This window comes from Populus trichocarpa, chromosome 19, assembly GCF_000002775.5.
Source record: "Populus trichocarpa isolate Nisqually-1 chromosome 19, P.trichocarpa_v4.1, whole genome shotgun sequence".
NCBI classification, from domain to species: Eukaryota; Viridiplantae; Streptophyta; class Magnoliopsida; order Malpighiales; family Salicaceae; genus Populus; species Populus trichocarpa.
This window is the reverse complement of record NC_037303.2, coordinates 12831688-12852943: the sequence shown is the minus strand read 5'-3', so window position 1 is coordinate 12852943 and position 21256 is coordinate 12831688. Positions and strand designations below refer to the sequence as shown.

Sequence of the window (21256 nt, the reverse complement as noted above, 5' to 3'; positions counted from 1 at the left end):
TTGAGTGGGGAAGGAATTTAAATAAAAGAACACGTACGTGTAAAACGGGGGGAAGGGACCAAATAGCCTTTAATGGACTGCTGACCTGCTGCTCTTGTTTGATTGTTTTTTTTTTTTTTATCGAACCAGTTCGTTTTGGACTCTTTATCCCCACGAGTTTTGAAAAATAGTTTTGTAGGGTCATTGAATGAGTTGTACAGCACGAGTTGCCTTCCTTTATTTTTCTTGAATTATTCCTTATAAAAGCAAGGGTATGCAAGCTTGGATTATTATTGATGTATGGAGATTAAATCCCTCTCTGCTTGGATATTAAAAAAGGTTATTTGAATCAAAGTATTAATTATAATAATTTTTCTAACGTGAAAAATACATCTATTTACTAAGTTAATCCTCTGCCTTCTTCTTATATAAAGTTTTTTTTTTCTTGGAATGAAATGTATAGTTCCACGACTTCTGTCTACTAAGGTATGCATTGAGAACAAAAAATATACAAGTTTCCTAGGTAAAATCACATCAAACCCTCATATTTGAAGAAAAAATTACCACTATAATAAAGTACACTTTGTGCCTAAACATATTCCATGGATTACTAGAAACAAATAATGACAATTAAAAATAAATTGTCTTATGAAGTTTCCGAAACTAGCTAGTTTTTATATTATGAGCTTATGATTTAGGAGTTATGTTTGGTTTGAGACTTGAACAAATAAGTATGTATCCAGTACACGTCAGACTCGTGATGTAAAAGGGCAATCCAATCTCGAGCCCAAGAAACAGACCAGAACCAAGTCAAGTACACTCGGGATCAAGCCAAGATCTAGTCTGGGATATCCATGGATCAAGCTAGAATCTGGTTCAAGATGCTTGGGGTGAAGCCAGGTTTAGGGTGCTTACACAAGCTAGAAACAAGTCTGAGACCTGAAGGTGAAGTCGAGGTCGAGTCCAAGGTGTTTAGTGGTCGGTTGGGGCCACACTTGTGGCATTTAGAGTTTGGACGAGATTTGAAGTGGTCAGGGCGGACCATTTCCAAAGCACTTGAGAATCGAGCAAAGACTTGGTCTGCAACACTCGCCAGTCAAGTAGAGACGACTAGCTAGGTTAATTTAAGGCACTCAGGGCTCGAGCCAGGGGGTCAATTTTGATCTGGGTTTTAGACTACCAAGGACAAGATGACATCTTCAAGGCAAGAGGATCGGGATAAGCTCTGATCCGATTAGGTTTGAGGCTACATATGTGGTGACAATATCAGATTTATAGGACCGAGATTTATAGGACCGAGATTAATGGGATATTTTCTATAACGGTTATTTTTTAAAGTGTTATTTTTAAAAAATATAATAAATTAATATTTTTTAAATTTTATTTTTAATATTAACATATCAGAATAATCTAAAAATTTCAAAAAAAATAATTTGAACCAAAAAAGAAATTTCAATATTTTTCAAAACTCTAGTTGAAAGTTGTCTCAAACAAACATTAAGTCTAGAATATTTAAGGGGAGTTTGTTTTTACAGTTCAATCCGTTTAAAATGTTTTCCGCATAAAATAATATCAATATAATTTTTAGGTGTTTTTTAATTATTTTAATGTATTACTGTCAAAAACCAAAACAAAATTAAAAAAAAATAACACTTTCACATCCTTTCATTAAAAAATATTATCATAGTAACATTTTTTATTATATTATCAAACACGACCTCAATCAGTAATAGACTAGGTTTAAGGTATTTCGGTTGACATCCACGTGGTCGAAGATTAAGTAGAGATTGGATAAGGGATAGGAACATATTCCCCCAACTCTAGAGCACGATCTCTTAATAATTCGAGTATTCTATTGAGTATTTTATAAGAAAAAAAATAATGAAAGAAGATGTCCAATCAAACAAGTTTTTTATCGATAAAAAAATAAAGATGAACAAAATGAGAAAGAAAAAGAAGAAAGACACGAAAAACGAAGATGATAACAATTAACAAACTATCCTGACTAGTTGGTAATTTCTAATTCCAAATTGAACGTGTTTCAAGTACTTGTAGGAGTGTTTTTATTTTTGCCATTAAAATGTATTTTTGATTTTTTTTAATTTTTTTTTTAAATCATTTTAATATCAAAATATCAAAAATAAATTTTAAATAATAAAAACAATTATTTTAATGTATTTTAAAACGAGAAGCATTTTAAAAAATAATTATTACCGCAATCTCAAATACTACCCATCATATATGCTTCAACCATTATTAATGAAGTATTGATTTAACGGTTAAGACACTGTTATATCCCTGTAAGGTTGAGACTCGAGAACATAAGTTCGATCTTTAGGAAATATATTTATTGGGAGGGACAACTACGAACTCCGAACGGGACTAGTCTCATTCTTTAAAAGAATGTGAGGATACACGGGTAAGAATATATATATATATATATATATATGCTTCAACCGTTCAATAGAAGATAAGCTGAATTTAATATCTCAACAAGTATAGGTTTCTTTTTTTAATACAAGACAATAAATGATGACAGAGAACGAATAAGGGAGTAGCTCGCTAACATGGTGTGGTGTCGATAGATCGATTAAGTCCATTTTTAAGACATGGTTAGGTAATTAGGTTGTGTTTTTTAATTATTAACAAAGTCATGATGCCAACTATATTCTATTCATCTGTTTTGGAGTTTAACGGCATGCATATATATGCCTTAGAAAAAGATAGAGACGTACCAGAAAGGGAGAGGGAATTAAATGCAAAAGGCTAAAATATCATGCATGGATCGATCGGGGACAAGCGACAACTCATGAGCCTTTGTGTTCAACAGCTTCCTTTATTTATAATTAGCTGAATATTTATGTTTGAATACATTAGAAAAAGATCAGATAGCCCCACCATTTGATACTCTTTAGTGGACTGCTCACTAATTCGGCTCGATAAGATTAGTCGGGATATAGTAAACTTTCAGATATCGAGATTTAGAAAGAAAAACAAAAGTCCCACCATTTGATATAATAATTAAGATCAATCATGGAGATTTTTAACATTTTTGCTTGAAGACTTCCTTAACATTCAAGCTTTAATCGTTTTCTTGTGGGAGTTGATTAATTATGAATCATGGGTGTGCTAGCTCAAATAAAAATACAACTTTTTAACCTGTTGAAATCAAGTATTAGCGTTTTAATTTCGGGCAATATGCGTTTTTTTTAACTGTTAAAAATAACTTTGAGTTAATTTACCTATTGATTTAGACTATTTTTTTTTCTAAAATTTTTTAAAAATTAATATACAACCTATATCATGTTGATCCATTAACAAAATAATTAAATGATATGGGGTTGGTTTCATTGTTCATATAAATAATGAATCAATTGATTTTATTTTATTTTATTTTATTTCAATTTAACATTTTCATAACCTAATTAAATTAATGGAATTAGGTTTCAGATTATCACAAACATAAAAAATTAAAAGAAAAATAATTGAAAAGTAAATTATAAGAAAATTACATGCCTCATACCAAAAATTCATGATAATTTTTATTTTAAATTAAAATTTTATTTTATTTATTCTTCCGTCCTTAACTTTGAGAAAAGAGATAAAAAAAGTCACTTGTAAAAGGTGAGGAAAGAGAAATCATCAGTTGAATCACTTTTCTACCATGAAACCTATCATTCTTGCTTCTTGGTGTCCACATGTTTATTGAGGGGTCAAATTAGAAAACTTTTCTTATGAAGGCTAAAATTTAGAATAATTTATATTTTTCCAAATCTAAAACCATAGTTTTGAATCTCGGCCCGCCCAACGGGTCGACCTGGGACCTAACCGATCTGAGACTGGAACCGGGCCGGGTTGAAGAAAAAACAGGGGAAGAAAAAACCCGGTGTGACCCAGCGACCTGGTTGGCCCAGCAAGACCCGGTCAAGATCCGGTTGTAAACCCGTTGATTTTTATTTTTTTTTTACTAAAATGATATCATTTTAATTTAAAAAACCGGTCAAAACCTGATAATCCAGTCAAAATTCAGAACCTGAACCTTGGACCAGACCGGGTCTTATATAAATTATTATTAGAGGGATGGAAAAAAGTATTTTGTAGGATCGGCCCTGTTTGTCCTCACTGTGTAGAGTGTAGACTAGGAGAATGTGCACTTCTGTGACCCTCGATCTCCTTGCTATTCACGTGGACATGGCCCATAGTTAATTTGGAGTTTTTTTTTTAATTCCAAAAACACTCTTATATTTTTTTTATTTAACAAATTTTATTATAGTTCCTACGGTTTTAATTGTGTGTACTGATTTCATTGTCAAATTTTAAAAATTATTAGATTTATTGCGCTATGTTTGTTGATATAAATATACTTATATTTTGTTAATATAGTCCTTAACTTAGATTTAGTGCTTTAATGTTTCTAATTTCAGGTTGTAAACTTTTGTTAATATTATTTTTAATGCTTTGATGCTTGTTAATATACTTAGATTAAATAGTTAGAAAATAAAAAGGTATAATTTGGATATATATATAGAAGTTTAAGAGAGTAATACATAAATGTTAAATGTTAAGTATGCTTGAATGAATCTATCTTAACATTTTTTTTATATGGTGACTTGTTGTATTTATTGATATTAAAGACAATATAAGTTTACTCGGTAGAGAAGGAAAAATGATAAGGAATATATACCTTTCTAAAAAGTTAAGTTATTGGCTGGTGTGTTATTTTGTCATTGGTTGATAAGCCGATACTTAAAAATACATTATTGATGAAAAGAGTAATTAAGCTAGAAAAATTAATACAAAATTAAGCTTAGAAAAAACAATTGAGAGAAAGGATGGTTGGGGAGTTGGTGCAAAGTAAAGTTTAGGGATGACTTCTAATGGAAAGATTAGCCTTGAACAGTTTAAAAGAGGTTGTTTATTGGCGAGACAGAGTGGTCTAGGTGTTGGGTTTGGTTGGGTCAAAATCTTCTCTCTTCTCCTTTCTTTCTTACCTTTGGTCGGGTTTAAGTTTAGGGTCAACTAGACCAAAACTATAGTGTGTTAGAATACAGAGATCAAGAAGCCTAGAATAGTATAAAAAAATCTAGTTCATGTAAATTTTTCATACTAGTTCAGAAAATAATTTCTCAAAGCATTCCTTTGGATTGAAATCATTGTAGATCACATTTATTAAACCCCAAGTGGCTGGCCTAGTGGGTCAACATGAGATTGGTTAGGTGAGTCCAATCTCTAGTCATGTTTTAAAAAAATTAATTTAGAGTTGATTTAATTAATATGACAAGTTAATTAACTTATGATACATTCAATTCGATTAAGATCTAGTTTAATTTATTTTTAAAAAATTATTTTAAAACGATATCGTTTTAATAATTAATTGGATTAATTAAGATTAATCCATCCAAATTATAACATGAGTCTTATATCAAATTATATAACAAATCGGTTTAATAATCTTGTTCTGGATGATAGAGTATCTCAATAATTAAATCCATCAGCATCAATTTAGTTTTCAACTATTTCCACGAATCATACGCCACAAATCATATGTTTTAGTCCCCTTCTCACAAGGTGATAGCCACTAGTCACCGGTGCCCCATGAACTCAACCAGCAATATGGATCGCAAATGGTTTTTTCCTATTAACTACAACTAATTTATATAAATTAATTATGATCAATTTATCCACTAGTTCAATTAAGCAGTTCCGAATGCGATAAGGAGGCTAAAGCCATATGGAAATGTAAAGATAGATCCTACTCCTCCATATGTAATAATATAAATTATATTTTTAAATTTTATTTAATAAGTTTAAATTTTTATATTAAATTGATTCTTTAACATGATATCAAAACTTTGATGATGATATCAAGCGTTCACGAGTTCAAATCTCACAATCCCTATTTATTTGATAAAAATTAAGTATAAGATAGTATGTATCTGTCTAAGTTTTAATTTCAAGAAATTTTAACTTGAAAAATTATGTTAAAAAATAATATAAATCATATTTTAAAATTTTATTTAATAATTTAAAATAATTTTTTTAATTAAATTAATTATTTTATACGACAGTCAACATTATGATGATGTTGCCAAATCAACTATCCCCATGTGCTCTCTGTTTCACCACACTCACTCTTTCTTTTCTTTCATGTCTACTAGGCTACTAGCTAGTACACATCAAATTAACTCGAGTTTGAGGTTCAGATCCAAGACGGTCGGGAGTGGACAAGTTGTTGGAACTGAGAGTGACCTGACTTGTGATATTTAGATGTGATCATGTTCTAAAATCCTAAAGATAACTTGAAATATTAATAGGTGCCTGGCCTAGATTTTATGTTATTACACTCACAAGAGGTCACGGTCCGAATTTATTAAATACCTCGTTAAAAAAAAATCAGAGCAACTTTTTATTTTTATAGTAATTATTATTCATTCAGTCTTTATCATAATAATAATAATAATAATAATAATAATACTCTACCCCATAACACCCAACAAGAAAAAAAAAAAAGGAAAAGAAAAGCAACTAGTAATTAGACGGTGTTTATTTCCTGAAAAGTTATTTTTAAAAAATTAGTTTCCAAATTTTTTTGTGTTTGTTTATCATTAAAAAAGTTAGTTAACGAAAAACACTTTCCAATAAAAAAATTAATATGGTTCTATTATTTTTAGATAAATTAATGTTTTTAGATATTTTTTATGAATTTTATATGATGATATTAAAAACACTCTTATAAAAACATAATAAAATACAAGAAGCCTAGAGATAAAATGATTATCCTTTTAGAAAGGATATTCTTCTTTTCCCCCTCTTACAATTCCTTTGAAAAAAATGTCATGTTTGATAATAAAAAGATAATGCCAGTCAAGGTAACATGCAAGCTGGTCTTAATATAAGCTGGTCCGAATGTTTATATTAATAATATAAAAAAAACAATGTTTTAGAGGCTAAATACATTGTTTTGATTTTTTTTTTTTTTAAATCTAGTGGCTAGCAAGGGCACATGTAGGAAAAACATGGAAGCTTCGGTCGGAAGGTATCATCCCCTTTCATATCGTGCTAGAGGTGGGTCATAAGCAGCAAATGGCAGGGCCACTTAGTCGAACTAATTGCTTATAAAATGAGTTTCCTTGTTTTTTTCTTTCCTTTATAAAAGTATGATTTAACCATGAAATTTGTTTTACTGTGTTGTCCTCTTACATACCTTAATAATAGCAGCAGCCCATGTAGTCACTTGTTCTTGCTTCAAATATATTTCTTTAAATATTCAACGGTTTTGGGAGGCCATACCGACTCTTTTTATTTTTTAAATCATTTTAATGTGTTAATATTAAAATAAATTTTAAAAAATAAAAAATAATATTATTTTAATATATTTTTAAATATAAAATAATTTCTGTTACACACTATAATATATATTACTTTTTGTTGCAGGGATCATTTAATTATTGGATTAGTTGGTAACTTGGTGGAGTACTTGGCTTATGATTGCTAAAAACGAAAGCAATAGCTTAAAGATAATTTACTTGCTTCATATAAATAAAAACCTGAATCTGGGGATTGTCTCTCATGCATCACAGCAGAGGGTTCAAGCTGTGTGTTGTACTATTTAAAATACTTAATTAGATGATAATACTACCACTTCAAACATGCATAATTTAACTATTTAAATTATACTATTTAAAATACTATTACCTGATTTAAAGCGCATTGCAAAGAAATTATTAGTTATTATTATATTATAGTACAAAATAAAAGAGATAGTGTTTTTAATGTGCAACACAGTACCTAAAATACTATTCATTTACATATTTTTTTTTTTACTTTTTTTTCTTTCTAAATCTATGTTTTTTTCTCCTAATCTCATGCTTTAATATTTAGTTTCTTAAAAATTAAGTTTCATAATTTATTATGGTTTGCTTTATACATGGTTAACTCGGTTTAATAATCCGTGTCATGGGTTTTACTGGTTGACTTGAGTTTTTTTTAATTGATTTTTTTTCAATTTTATCTTTTAATATTGGGTTGATTGAGAATTAAACTTCATGGTTTATTTTAGTTTTTTTTTATATGATGTTATCTTAGTTTCATGACTCGTGACATGGGTTTGGTAGGCTAACCTAGTTGACTTGAGTTTTTTTTATATATTTTTTTAATTGGAGTTTTTTCAATTTCGTCATTTAGTATTGAGTTGATTATAAATTAGGTTTCATAATTTATTTTGGTTTGCTTTTTATGAGCTTATCTCAGTATTATGACTCAGATCACTTGTTTTACGGGTTAACCAGAGTAGACTCGGGTTGTTTTATTGTGTTCTATTTTTAGATTGATTTTTTTATTATTATTTTCAACCTTTAACAATAGGTTTATTAAAAATTAGGTTTTATAATTTGTTTTAATTTACTTTTTATAGGGTTATCATGGTATCATGACCTTGGTTAAGGGTTTAACAGATTAATCTGGGTTGGCTTAGTTATTTTTTTTTGTTTACTTTTATGAGATTATCCAGATCATGAGTTTGGCAGGTTGACTTAAGTTAATTGTTTTGTTATTTTTTAATTAATTTTTTTTAATTTCTTTTTTAAATATTGGATTGATGAGAATTGAGTTTAATAATTTGTTTTGATTTGTTTTATATGAAATTATCATGGTCTCATGATCTGGATCGTGAATTTGACAAGTTAACCAGGGTTGACTCAGATCGATCTAATATGTTTCTATTTCAATATTATTTTTTTTTAAAAAATATTGTTTTAATTTTTTTTAAATTAAACAATGTTTTTACTGATTATCTTTAGACCTATCAAATTGATTAGATCATATTAAATCAATTTTCATATAATTTAATTTTTTTTTACTAAAAAAATATCAATAATATTTAGATATTTTTTTTATATGTTAAAAAAAAATTAATCTTGCGTGTATCAACGATATAGTAAGAACTAAATTCTTATAGATTTTGTTTTTAATAAAAAGATCGCTATGATTTCATAGCAAACACACCATGACGTCAATGGGCTTGAGCCCACTTTATAATTAGAGGTCAGTTTTTATTTGGATCTTTGTGAAGGAATTTTAAGTTTCAACAACGAAATGATGGTGGCGTGAAAGTCAACAGCTTTATGAGACAAAAAGACAAAGCCCACTGACTCGGCTGGGTTGGAAAAGCAAGTCTGGGTCCAGAAGAAAGAAGATGAACATGCCGTGAAATGTTACGAGACCTGAACCGGGTCTACTCCCGGGTCATGGATAGGGTGTTATCTTTATTTATTTTGGTAAAGAAAAAGATTAGGGTTTCTTGCCACCAGATTGGAGCTAGAGCTCGGATCAATGGTCATTGATCGATTCAAATAAAAAGCACCGTGGCCGGAGCGTGAGTACACGCGCTTCTTCTGGGTTCATTTGAATTAGTGGGCTTGCTTGACCCATTCGCCTTCCAACAGAGAGCGCATAATCATGTTCGGCTGAAGCTCTTTTTATAAGCCCTAAGCTCATGTAGTGTGCTTACATGAATTGCAGAGTCCATCTTTGCTTTGTAATGGGCTGTTTGAAGTGAGGTTGCGGTTAATTTTGAAAGTGTTTTTTATTTGAAAATATATTAAAATAATATTTTTTTTATTTTTAAAAATTATTTTTAATATTAACACATTAAAATGATTTGAAAACATCAAAAAAATATTAATTTGAAGCAAATAAAAAAATAAAAAAATTTTAAATTTTTTAAAAAACGTTTTTAAAACTAAAAAACAAACAGAACAATAATACTGGAAATTGTGCAGTTTATGCTAGTCTTTTTGCCTCTGCAAGCCACTCTCAAGAGAAATTTTTTTTATATATAACTATCGAGGGAATTTTAATTATTTTGATTCTAGAATTAAAATGTATCTCTGAATTCAAAATTCTTCTTCTTAATTATGCATTTTTTTATTTAACAAAGACATGGTTTTTTCTTCATCATTTTTTCTAGAAAAATTAAAGATTAAAATAAAAATTCATAAGAATTTTGATGATTTAAATGCATGAAAAAATGTGTTTTTTTATCCAATTTCCCTTTCATTTAATCATTTATTTCTTTTTTATTTTGATAAAATATATCTTTTTATTATTAAAATCTTGGTTTTCATATAAAAACTATCATGATTTGTACCAAGTCATTCTAAACCAAGAAATAAAAATAATATCTCAATTGAAAGGAAAATTTGCACTAATAAAATTATACTATTGTATATAGTTTTAAAATCAAACCCGATGTGTACATGTGACAAGGTCTCATATCACGAATTGAAAGGATTAACTATAATTAATTTATTTTTTTAAATGAAAAAAAATATTGTTTTGATAAATTATTTTTATTTGTTTAAAAAAAGGTTAAAGACCAGTTCAGGAATCCATCTAAATTTTAAATAAATCATGTCAAATCAATTATTTTTTTATTTTTTCTTCAACCCCGACAGATTTATATCTCAAATCATTCCGTCATCAATAATACAGGTTTTATAAATAGGTTTTTGTGATAATACAAGGACTCTTTAGCATTGTATCAAATGATCACTTAGATGCTTATGCTTCATTATTGAATATTTTTTTTTATTGTTCTTACAACATAAAAGCTTCGTTGCTTGAATTCATAACTACACACGAGATTTTATTGAACATTTTTATCATGGATATATAAATACTTAGGCGGTTGGATAAGAGGAGTCCATGGCTATGCCACAGAGACCATCTTTAATCTCGATGTCTCTCTGCATATTTAGGTCTCCTTCATCACTCCAGCTTGTGCCTCAGGAACTCTTGACAATCCAATATTTGATACCATCACTAGTTGTATCATAACCAACCGCTACAACACCATGTTTCAACTCAGTTCTACGTTGTCCTGTGAAGACACCACTCGAATAGAATTGAAAGTCAGAGCCTCCACCATCAATGGAAACAGAAATTGGCTGGTTGGCCACGGCCTTTAATAATGTTGTCTCGCTGTTAGCAGGAACTCTTCCATAGCCAGTGATTTTGTCTATGTGAGATGTCTTCTTTTTTGAGTTGCAAGTTCCATCAGCTGCTTGGTAAGGGTAGTTAGCTTCAGTTGTGATGCCATGGTTCTTGATTATGAATTCAAATCCATCTTCCATGAGACCACCCTCACAGCCTTGATCCTCCCCTTTAGTGTCACACTCTACAAGCTCTTGCTCCGATAAGGAAACCAATTTACCTCGGTGAAAAAGGCCCAGCAGCTGCCTGATTAATTTTGTCACAAACCAAGCATAATGACATCAATACATACGCGTGTAAGAGATAGTCTGTAGCATAAAAGCAGTGGTAAAGGGGCATTGCTTGGTGCAATGGTAGAACTTACCACACTAGCCTTGATCCTTGATAGGAGTAACAGCACCTTTCTTTCTCCAGTCCATGGTAGCAGGAACAGCAGTAACATTTTCAGTGTTCTAATTTCTTTCAGTCTTCAAATGAAAAATAGCACTGCAGTATCGTTTCTAAACATTCGTGAAAAAATTGTGATGGATTAAAGTTTAAAATACCAGATGGATTGAATGGTTAATTAATAGAATGAACTATGAACAGACTTTTTATGATTGTCAGTGAACCAGAGCAGAATTGGAGGTCTACAAGTCTTACAAACCACTTCTTAGGGATCCTCCAGGGTGGATTTACTGATGTTCAATATCTGAAAACAATTTTGAAACATTATCAGTTAGGAAGGAAGGAAATGAGAAAGTCTTAATATAATTCATTGCAAGAAATAACAGTGTAATGATGTTGGCTTGCTGTCCCAGCAACCATGCAGGACGAAGTAATAAGACAGCAGTGGAAATACTATAGCCTTTCAAGTAGAGATTTACAGTAGCTAGTTCCCTTCGCCACAGCTTGACCAAAAGTTATTGAGTAACTGTGCGTCAAAGGCAAAGAAATCCGATTGAGGAAGCTGGTGGGGTTTACTCACGAGAAATTATTCAGTTTTTATGTGGAAACAACCTGTGCTCATGCGATCCATTAATGAAGGTTTGAAAAAATCGACAGAAATGGAAGTCCAGTGTTGCAGTAGGTCAAGAAGCTCTTGCTTAATCAGCATGTGTTTCCTGTGTTCATCTGCTACACGTTAGATTCTTTTTTTGTATCATCACTTCCTGCTCAACGTTGATACATGCCATAGTGCTGATGTTTTCAGAGCTTCAAAGGAAAAACAACATTAATTAACGAAATTTAATTTTTGAATAAAAAAATAATCAGTGTTTATTATTTAGTGTCATAAATTTAATTGTAATCTTGATATATTTCTTATTTTTTATACGAAAAAAAATCTTATATGTTTTATGCACTGTGATTGATTCCTCAAGATCAGTTTAATCACTAGAGGATGAACAACACATCCAAATGATGAACTCAGACACTAATTAATCTTTTTAATATGGTTTATAACACTGGACTTTAGCAATGAAAACTGATAGACTTTTCTGTATGGTATCTATGTAATAGTCCACTTCATATAATAATATATTTTTTTTAAAAAGTAACTATTAATTCTTGTTACATCTACCCTCCACCAAATTTGGATAAGAGAGTAAGCATGCCTAAACCATTGTTTAGACCTGCTGCTGCTGCTGCATTAATGACCAGTTACCATATCTACTCATGTACGTGCGTGCATTGACAAGGATTCATTAAGCTTTGCACATTATAGAATCATAAACTTAGTTAAGTTGTGGTTGGCCGCCCTTGTGCACAAAACATGGACCTCTCTACAACCTTGAAGAAGCACAAACACACAGAAGGCATGGAAGCTGGTAGTTCCACCATTGGTAAAAATTGGAGGCTTTGCATATTTGCAAGCTTCATGAGTTTCATTGTACTGATGTTTTTTCAAAAACAATGTCAGAACAGCCCGAAACTTTCATCACTTCTAAATGTTGGTGTATCGATGTCAATGTCCAGTCTCACGTCCACGTCTAGTGAACTCTTGGAGTCCACAAACTTGGTCAAGAATGAGAGCACAAACTTGGTCGAGAATGACTTGAACCCTATGAAAGAGGAGGAAGTGAAGTGCAATATATTTGATGGAAAATGGGTTTATGAACCAGAGGGAGGCCCTCAACATACTGCAGCTGAATGTCCGTTTCTTAGTGAACAGGTAAGCTGCCAGAGGAATGGAAGGCCAGACTTTGAATATGAGAAATGGAGCTGGGAAGCCAAAGACTGTGATGTTCCAAGGTAAGATTTCTTACCATAAGTGCATTTTGTTTTGTTTATGCCCATGTTTTGTGGGGGTATTAGCCTATGTCCATGTTTTGTTTTATGGGGGTATTAGCCTATGCCCATGTTTTTTTAGCTTATTGCATTGTAGGTCTTTTAAGCCAAGATTTTAGCTTATAAAAAGAAGAAAAAGGTGCATGTTTTGTGTTCTTCTTAACAAAGATTGGTGTTCAAGGTTTAATGGCATAGACATGTTGGAGAGACTAAGAGGAAAGAGGGTGATAATAGTAGGAGATTCCCTCAACAGAAACCAATGGGAATCTCTAGCTTGCCTTCTATATTCAGCCATACCTTCTTCCCAAGCTCATGTTGATGTTCGTGGCGGCGTCTATAAGGTCTTCAAAGCGAAGGTAAGATTATTCTTTGTTATGCTATTATCGTCCTCCAGTTATTCTTAGTAGTTGATTAGTTGAATTATAACCCTCTAGCAATTTAAAATACCTTGAAACGTAGAGTTTATTCCTCTTACAGGACTATAATTGTTCTGTGGAGTTTTATTGGAGCCCATTTTTGGTGCGACTTAAGCAAGAAAATGGGAGCAGAATTCTAAGGCTTGACAAACTGTCACCCTTAGCCAAGAAGTGGCGTGGAGCTGATGTCATGGTATTCAACACTGCCCATTGGTGGGTTCACAGTGGGAAAGTGAAGTCGTAAGTTTCCTGTTGAGCTATAATGGCAGGTAGTCAACTTGTGGAATTTGAACGAGAAATCATGTTAAAATGGGTGATGACTTTGCAGGTGGGATTTGTTTCAATACAAAGGAAAATTAGTTGAGGAGATGGAGATCGAGTCTGCATTAAGGAAAGGCATGAGGACTTGGGCTCGTTGGATCGATCACCATGTTGATGCATCCAAAACAACTGTCTTTTTCCGCAGCATATCGCCACAACACCAAGGGAAGCAATGGTGTTACAATATAACACAACCCAATATGGATGAATCGTATGTGTCTGCATTTCCTAAACCAATGAAAGAAATTATTGAGATAACAATTCGAAGCATGATGATACCAGTGAGATACCTGAACATTACAAAGCTATCCGGGTATAGAAGAGATGCACATCCAGCTTTGTATGCAAGAAAACAGGAAAAGCTTTTGAAAACTGAGCAGCAACTGCAAGAAGAATCTCATCCTGATTGCAGTCATTGGTGTTTACCAGGGCTACCTGATACATGGAACAGGCTTTTGTATGCATCCTTGGTCTTGGACACTTCAGATTCCAAGCATTTGGTTGTTTGATCATCAGTAAGAGTTGTGCTGTCATAGTTTAGAGTAATTTTACTAAACTCGAGTTGTAACCAAGAAAAAAAACAACTAAAATTGAGTTCTTATGTTTCTTGGTTTAGAATTATCAGATCATTTAACTTGTTTTTCATTTTGTACCAGCTTGTCAGCTGCCAATCATCCTTCACAGAGAGTTGTCATGTGCCTTGGTTTTAGTATTATCTTAGTTGCCAGTCATCAAGAAGTGCTAGATGTGTTTGAGAGTGAAGTTGTTTTTGCTTTTAGGTATTTTTTTAAAATGTTTTTTTAAAAAACAAAAACTTTAAAATAATGTTTTTTTTTAATGTTTTTTATTAGTTTTGATGTATTGATATAAAAAGTCTGAAAAAAATATAAATAATTTTGATACATATTCAAGAAAAATATTTTTTAAAAGCACCTGAATCACAGTGATAAACATACTCTGACGCATTCACACATGTATATAATTGCTGAATGGGGTGATTAAGATGTGCCGGATGTTAATAATGGCAGCTGGGTTTCTCCCAAACCTTATTCCCTTTCTTTGTTCTCTTTTCGTTGACTGTTGAATTTGGGAAACGGCAGAGAAGAAATACTGATAAATATTTCGCCTCCTATAATTATGAAAGTTGTGAATTTATATATAGTTATTTTATGCTGTCCTCAAATTATGGGGACGCAAGTTCTATTTACATGCATGGTCTTTGTGCCTTGAGTTCCAAACTAAACCTCAGAGGGTTGAAGGAATTGTTTCCCTCCATCCTCAAAGTTGCAAATTTACTCCCTAATTACTGCTGTTATCTAGACAAGCTCCCACTCTGATTCTGAAGGATCATGAGATAAGGATCTGTTTGCTTCCTTTATAGAAAGAGTTGGCATTAAACTTGTTATACTCTCTTCTTCTTTGGATTTTGAATCGCTGCTGCACTGTGCAGCAAGCTGCTCATATTCCTTCATCACTGACCTCTTTCTTGAACGAAAAACATCCCGAATCTTCTAAATAAGAATATTCAAAGAAAAAATTAATGGGGAGAGAGGCACAAGAATTTGATGATGGATTAAGTAAACGGAGTCGGTGGGACAGATTACCTTGTAAGGCCTGTTTTTGCCTTCACGGGGAACATGATGAAATTCATCTACATTCACCAAAACACATACTTCCTCAAGCCTAGCCTTGTCCGCTCGAATGATTTCCATACCCTCGTCAATGATTGTACCATCTTCATCCGATTCTATTCCCCATTCATCTGAACTTCCAGCAAAATTAGGCTAACATCAGTGGCTATAAAAAGTAACAACAAGAAAACAGAATATATCACCATATATAGATCATAAACACAGATTGAAAATTTGATGGAGAAAAAGGGCTTTGGAAGATATGGATGCCTAAACAGGACTGAATTGAGAAGCTGTTGTTAGGCTAACTTTCCAATCCCAAGATGCATCTTCCATGCTTGTTTAGAATTTGAGCAAACTTCGTTGTCATAAATTTTGGATTTGCATGTTCATAATAAATTTGATACTTTCAATGAAGCATCAGCATTCACTGCAAATAGTGAAGATAACATGAATATTTTTCTTTCTTATCATTCGTGTTTCCTTGAAACGTCTGGAATTTAATTATAAAGAGAGACAAAATAAAGACAGGAGCAAGCTACTTTTAAAGTTAATCATAAACTGTAGTTTAGCAAAGACATTCAACTCATGCCATTGTGCTTGCAAGCCCAGGACATTACTCTTGAACTAAAGCAATGTAGCTTAACCTATGGAATTAATTTCTCTTAAAACTCACTGCTGTTGGACATAAAAGGTTAAAAAAAATCAATGGTTTAGCAAAGAAAACAAGAGCTTTATGCAGTCTGGGTAGGAAGGAAAAAAGTTCATATATTTTCAGATGTAAGATCATAAAGTTAAAAAACCTTGGACATGATTGGCCAAAGAGCAAGAGAGTTAGAAACAAGCTATATCAGCAATTAAGCTTTGTCAGACAGATATACAATCCATGGAATAACACTCAATCATCCAACACGTGCACACAAATTGCAAGACTAAATTAATCAAAATACAGTTTATATCAATTAATCCATGGAGTTTGAAAATACAAATGATATCATGTGAAGAAACTTTATGCTATGATTGCCATTAAATAATAACCGATGTCCTGTTTAGGGTTATACACAACTTATTCAATGTTAAAAACTACATATAGTGGTCTGTATGTCTAATCCAAAACTTCAGGAAACATAGAACATGATCAACTGCGGATACCAGAAGATTTATGTACCCTTGCCACAGCATTCTGTTTATACAACTCTACTGTAGTAATCAAGGTACAAATTGAAACTATTTTAAATAGTTCTAACAGCTAAGCTGACCAATCCTTCCATGAAAATACAACGGCCATGACTCAAAACCAATAGAGTGGCTTTGGTGCTACAGAAACAAGATACCAGAAAGAAAGCTGAAGAATATACACTATTTATTTAGCAGTCTAGAGAGTGCACAGATTGATAAGTTGATGAAATAAAATTCCAAATTGAACAACATTTTGCCAGACGCCATTTTCTGATATAATGAAATCCTCTCTCTCTCTTTTCTCATCAAGTCAGTTCCTCATTTGACTTTTTTAGCAGTGAATTATATTGCAAAACCAAATGACCACAAATACATGTATTTTTTTTTCCTGATTTCAATATCAAGATGATTTTTAAGTGCATAAATGCAACATATGCATACCTGAATTAGACACAAAATCCTCCTCATAAGCAAATTTGTTAGTCTGCATATTCCCATTTGCAGCAGATTCTATCATAGAAACAAACTCATTGCTTATGCAAACACCTGAAGAAATAGAAGTCAAAATAGAACACTCTAAAAGTACAAAAAAAGAAAAAAATAATCAGAAAGAACTGTGCAAAAAACTCACCATTTGATTCTTCTAATAGGTTTCTGCTGGAAGGTCTACTGTCTGTTCCTTCATGCCTGCCAGTTTCAGTGATATTAACCATATCCAATGATGGTTTATTGAATGAGATCTCTGGCACGTGTTTGCTTGCATTTTTTATCTCATTTTTACTTTCTTCCATGGAGAAATGATCTGTAACTTCAACACACCCTGGAGTTGCAAGTCTTGCTGTCTGATCACAAGATGCTTCCAGATTTTGATCAGACAGTTCAACATTTGATGAAAATTTACTCGAAAGAGTGGTAGTTCCTGATATCTCATTTGGAGACACATTATTGCAGTTAGAGTTTTTATCAGTATCTAGGTTTGATTTATTGGACAGACTTCCTTTACTATGCTGCCTTGAAATTCTTCTCACAGTAATCCTTCTACGCAGTGGGAGACAATCAGAACCAGAATCAGCAGTCATCTTCGGATCCTCAGCCAATTGCTCAGGATCATCAGCCTTTCCACATTTTTCTTCCATACCATCTTCTGGCTTCATATAGATCCCAACATCAGCTCCCGAATCTACAGGAAATTTGGAGACTGCCCCATTTGCAGGATCCTCTGAATCTGGAGAGCACAAATCTTGCATGACATCCGAGTAGAATTTCCTCACATTATTACTAACAGTCTGCATCTGGTTTTCGACATATTTTACTGCTTCCTGTCCGAAACAACAACCACAACAACCAAGCCTAAATCCAAAATCAGAAAAGTAGCCAGGGGCAATTAGCTTTAGACAGTCAATTACTCAAATCCCAATAAAATATCAATCAAGCCATCAATAATTGGATGGGGACCATAAATAGGTAATGCACAGAGTGGAATGCACACCGGATAAGAGCTCAAAGGAGATCATCATGAATCTCTTTCCATGGAAATAATTGAAACAGAAAAATGATAAAGGCCAATCTCATAAAAAAGCCACAACAGTACATTTGCAACTTGGGAGGAAACTGCACTGCTCTTGCAGGCCATTCGAATTCAGCTGCCTACAAATTTGGGCAGCAGAGAGATACAGCCCTTAGACTGGCCTTTTGAGATATATAGGTATTGGTTTCAGGTGACATTACAAAAAAGGACGTACCTCACGCATAATTTCTTCCACTTCCAGCAACCTAGCTTCAAATTTCAGATAAATGTCACCAACCCATGTTATACCTTTCAGGTCCATAATAGTCATAAATGAGCCTCACAGCAACAGGTGATAAACTTCTTCCACTTTGTAATTTAATAGTTAGTGTGACAGCAATCCTCGCAGCTTCAATTCTCTACAGGAATTTAAACCAACATTCAGTAAATGAAAAATAATTACAATTTCTCCATGCTCTTTTGCTGGACTATATCCTTCAGATAACCTTAATTTTCATGTATAAAGGAAACAGAAACATAAAAAGAAACCACAGAAACAAATATCACCAGCAAATATAAAACTGTAGGAGCAACTTTACATCAATAATTTAAGATTCTTTTTTTATTAATTTAAGCTCAAAATCAAAACTTTACATCAATAATTCACTGGACCAACATAAAAATTATATTAAATTATACCCACTTGAATAAACATTATACATAAACCACAACTAAAAGTCTATAAATTTAAAATTCAGTAAAAAACTTTCAGGCAATTCATTGCATAGGAAGACAACTCAAGACATGAAGTATCAATTTAAGACTTATCCTTGAGAGGTTCAAATTTTCCTAAGAAGAAAGGTAGTAAATTTAGAAAAAGAACCACCAAAATCCTGTCAATTCTAATTTTCTTTTAGCTATCTCTGCGTACTGTAAATTGGTGATCGATAAAAAAAAAATCACAGTGCATAATACGTACCTCAAAAACCAGGCTTCAAAATCATGCAAAAGAGAGAAAGAACTAAACTTTACAGCAAAAACAGAGATTGATAAAAGCTGATGATCAAAGAAAAAGAAAACCCTTCTGAAGAATAGCTTTTTTTGAACAACCCTTTGGACAAACGGCAAGGAGAAGCAGATAAAGACTGTAAATTCTGGAAATTAAAGCTATAGAGAGAACTTACGTGGTGTAAAGGGCAAGTTAGTGGTGCCCAAAATCTCGATCATCCAAAGAAATACTTGAATAAATAGAACTCCATATCGACACAGACTTTAGAGTTCAGACTTCAACAGAATTTCATGTGGACCCATATAAAATTATTTTTTCTTTCTTTTTTATCTGCAAAAGATAAACAAAAAAAACAACTATAATTCTTGTTTGAAACCTATTACGAGATTTTAAAAAACAAATACCGAAATTTTGAGGCAAAAAAAAAGAAAGAAAAGAAAATGGGTCCCACAGTAGCTTCGTGGTTTGGTGGGTCCCATAATAATGCCAGCAACATGTAACTTTGTCCAACAAGATAAGAGTTGGTTGGTACTTTGAATCCAGTTTGGGCGGGTAGAAAATCTTCTGTCAAGCCCACTTCAATATTAACAAACGATAACAATAAAAAATCAATTGAGTTATTAATTTCATTGAGAAGTCATAAGATTTTTTGTTGTTATTATTTTTGTATGTATGTGAAACAATATATTATAATATTACATTAAGTTTATTAATGTATTTAAAAAATAAATTTATTATAATACTAATCTTGATATTTAAATTAAAAAAAAGGAATAATTATAAAAATTCCCATTTTGATTCCTTTTATTTATTTATTTAAAATTTGAGAAATTATAGTTTCTCTTCATGGCCAACAAGACAAATCAAATTAGATAAAAATATTTTTTTATTCTTATATACGATAAATATAAATCTATACAATATTATGCAAAACTTTTTTTTTTCTCAAACAATATTTCTCTATTCAATCTCTTTCTTTCTAATAACACAATATACTGGTTCAGAAACACTAAACCTAAAGCAAGATCTTTGTTTTTTATATTTAGTGCGTGTTTGATATCGTGATGTAAATTTTTTTCACTTGAAAATGCATCAAAATGATTTTTTTTCAGATTTATTTTTGATATTAACGCATCAAAATCATGGAAAAACACTAAAAAAAACATTTCTTTCAATGCGAACATAATTTTTTTAAAAACACCTAAAAACAAAAGCTACCGTAATCTCTAACAAGTTCTTAATCTCTTTGCACTATCCTAGTTGGGGCACAATTTAAAAATAAATGGGTAAGGAAAGGGGAAAAAAATATGTTTGAAAGTGAAGATGTTGATGCTAGGCTAGAGCATGAAGTATTATTTGATTGTGCAAGTAAATGATGAGATTTTTATGGGTTTTTTTAGGATATTAAGTATTAGCACTTGTATAAAATTCAGGGAAAAAACTATAATTTCTCAAACCTAAAAATAAAAAATGATGAGATTTTTTGTAATTATCCCTTCAAGGAATTAAGAGAGAGAACACACCTTCTTGACCATCAAATTAATCTTTTTCCTTGAAGTTATGTAATTAATTATATAAATATGAAGAATGGAGTTGTAAGGAATTTGGAATATCAGAGCCTAAAATCTTAAAGAAGTCTTGTTAAATCTTGGTGGAATGAAATTCTTTTTGCGCCTGGTAAGGAGCAATATGTTCGTTCTGAAAATGAATTGCAATAGACACTACGGAGACATTAGCTAGAACAATTAAGTGTTTTGTAATATCAATTATTTTTTAAAATATTTTTATTTAAAGATATATTAAAATAATATTTTTTTATTTTTTAAAAAATATTTTTAATATTAATATATCAAAACAACCCAAGAATATAAAAAAAAATTTTAAAAATCAAAATTTTAAAAAACATGATTTTGAAAGCGTTCCCAAACTGCCCAAGAACTACATAGAACTGGGG

General features: G+C 31.7%; 2 protein-coding genes and 1 pseudogene across 9 annotated transcripts; 1 reads left to right on the top strand and 2 right to left on the bottom strand.

Moving 5' to 3' along the window:
* Positions 1–10652: 10652 nt before the first annotated feature.
* LOC18108490 (senescence-specific cysteine protease SAG39-like) lies at positions 10653–12629 on the bottom strand (annotated as a pseudogene).
* Positions 12623–14532, top strand: LOC7494598 (protein trichome birefringence-like 42). The gene is made up of 4 exons (XM_024590832.2): positions 12623–13203; positions 13421–13595; positions 13717–13895; positions 13984–14532. The coding sequence occupies exons 1-4, from the start codon at positions 12725–12727 to the stop codon at positions 14483–14485; spliced, it is 1335 nt and encodes a 444-aa protein (XP_024446600.1). The 5' UTR covers positions 12623–12724; the 3' UTR covers positions 14486–14532.
* Positions 14533–15111: 579 nt separating this feature from the next.
* LOC7494597 (uncharacterized) lies at positions 15112–19645 on the bottom strand. 8 transcript variants are annotated; one of them, XM_024590935.2, is made up of 6 exons: positions 19478–19645; positions 18529–18712; positions 17418–18433; positions 17228–17332; positions 15581–15738; positions 15112–15487 (listed from the first exon to the last, which is right to left on the bottom strand). In XM_024590935.2, the coding sequence occupies exons 3-6, from the start codon at positions 18076–18078 to the stop codon at positions 15293–15295; spliced, it is 1119 nt and encodes a 372-aa protein (XP_024446703.1). In that variant the 5' UTR covers positions 18079–18433; positions 18529–18712; positions 19478–19645; the 3' UTR covers positions 15112–15292. The 8 variants fall into 8 exon arrangements, with proteins under 8 accessions (XP_024446703.1, XP_024446704.1, XP_024446702.1 ...); XM_024590936.2 differs by having other exon boundaries at positions 17418–18136; XM_024590934.2 differs by having other exon boundaries at positions 17228–17296; positions 17418–18105.
* Between the last annotated feature and the right edge of the window lie 1611 nt (positions 19646–21256).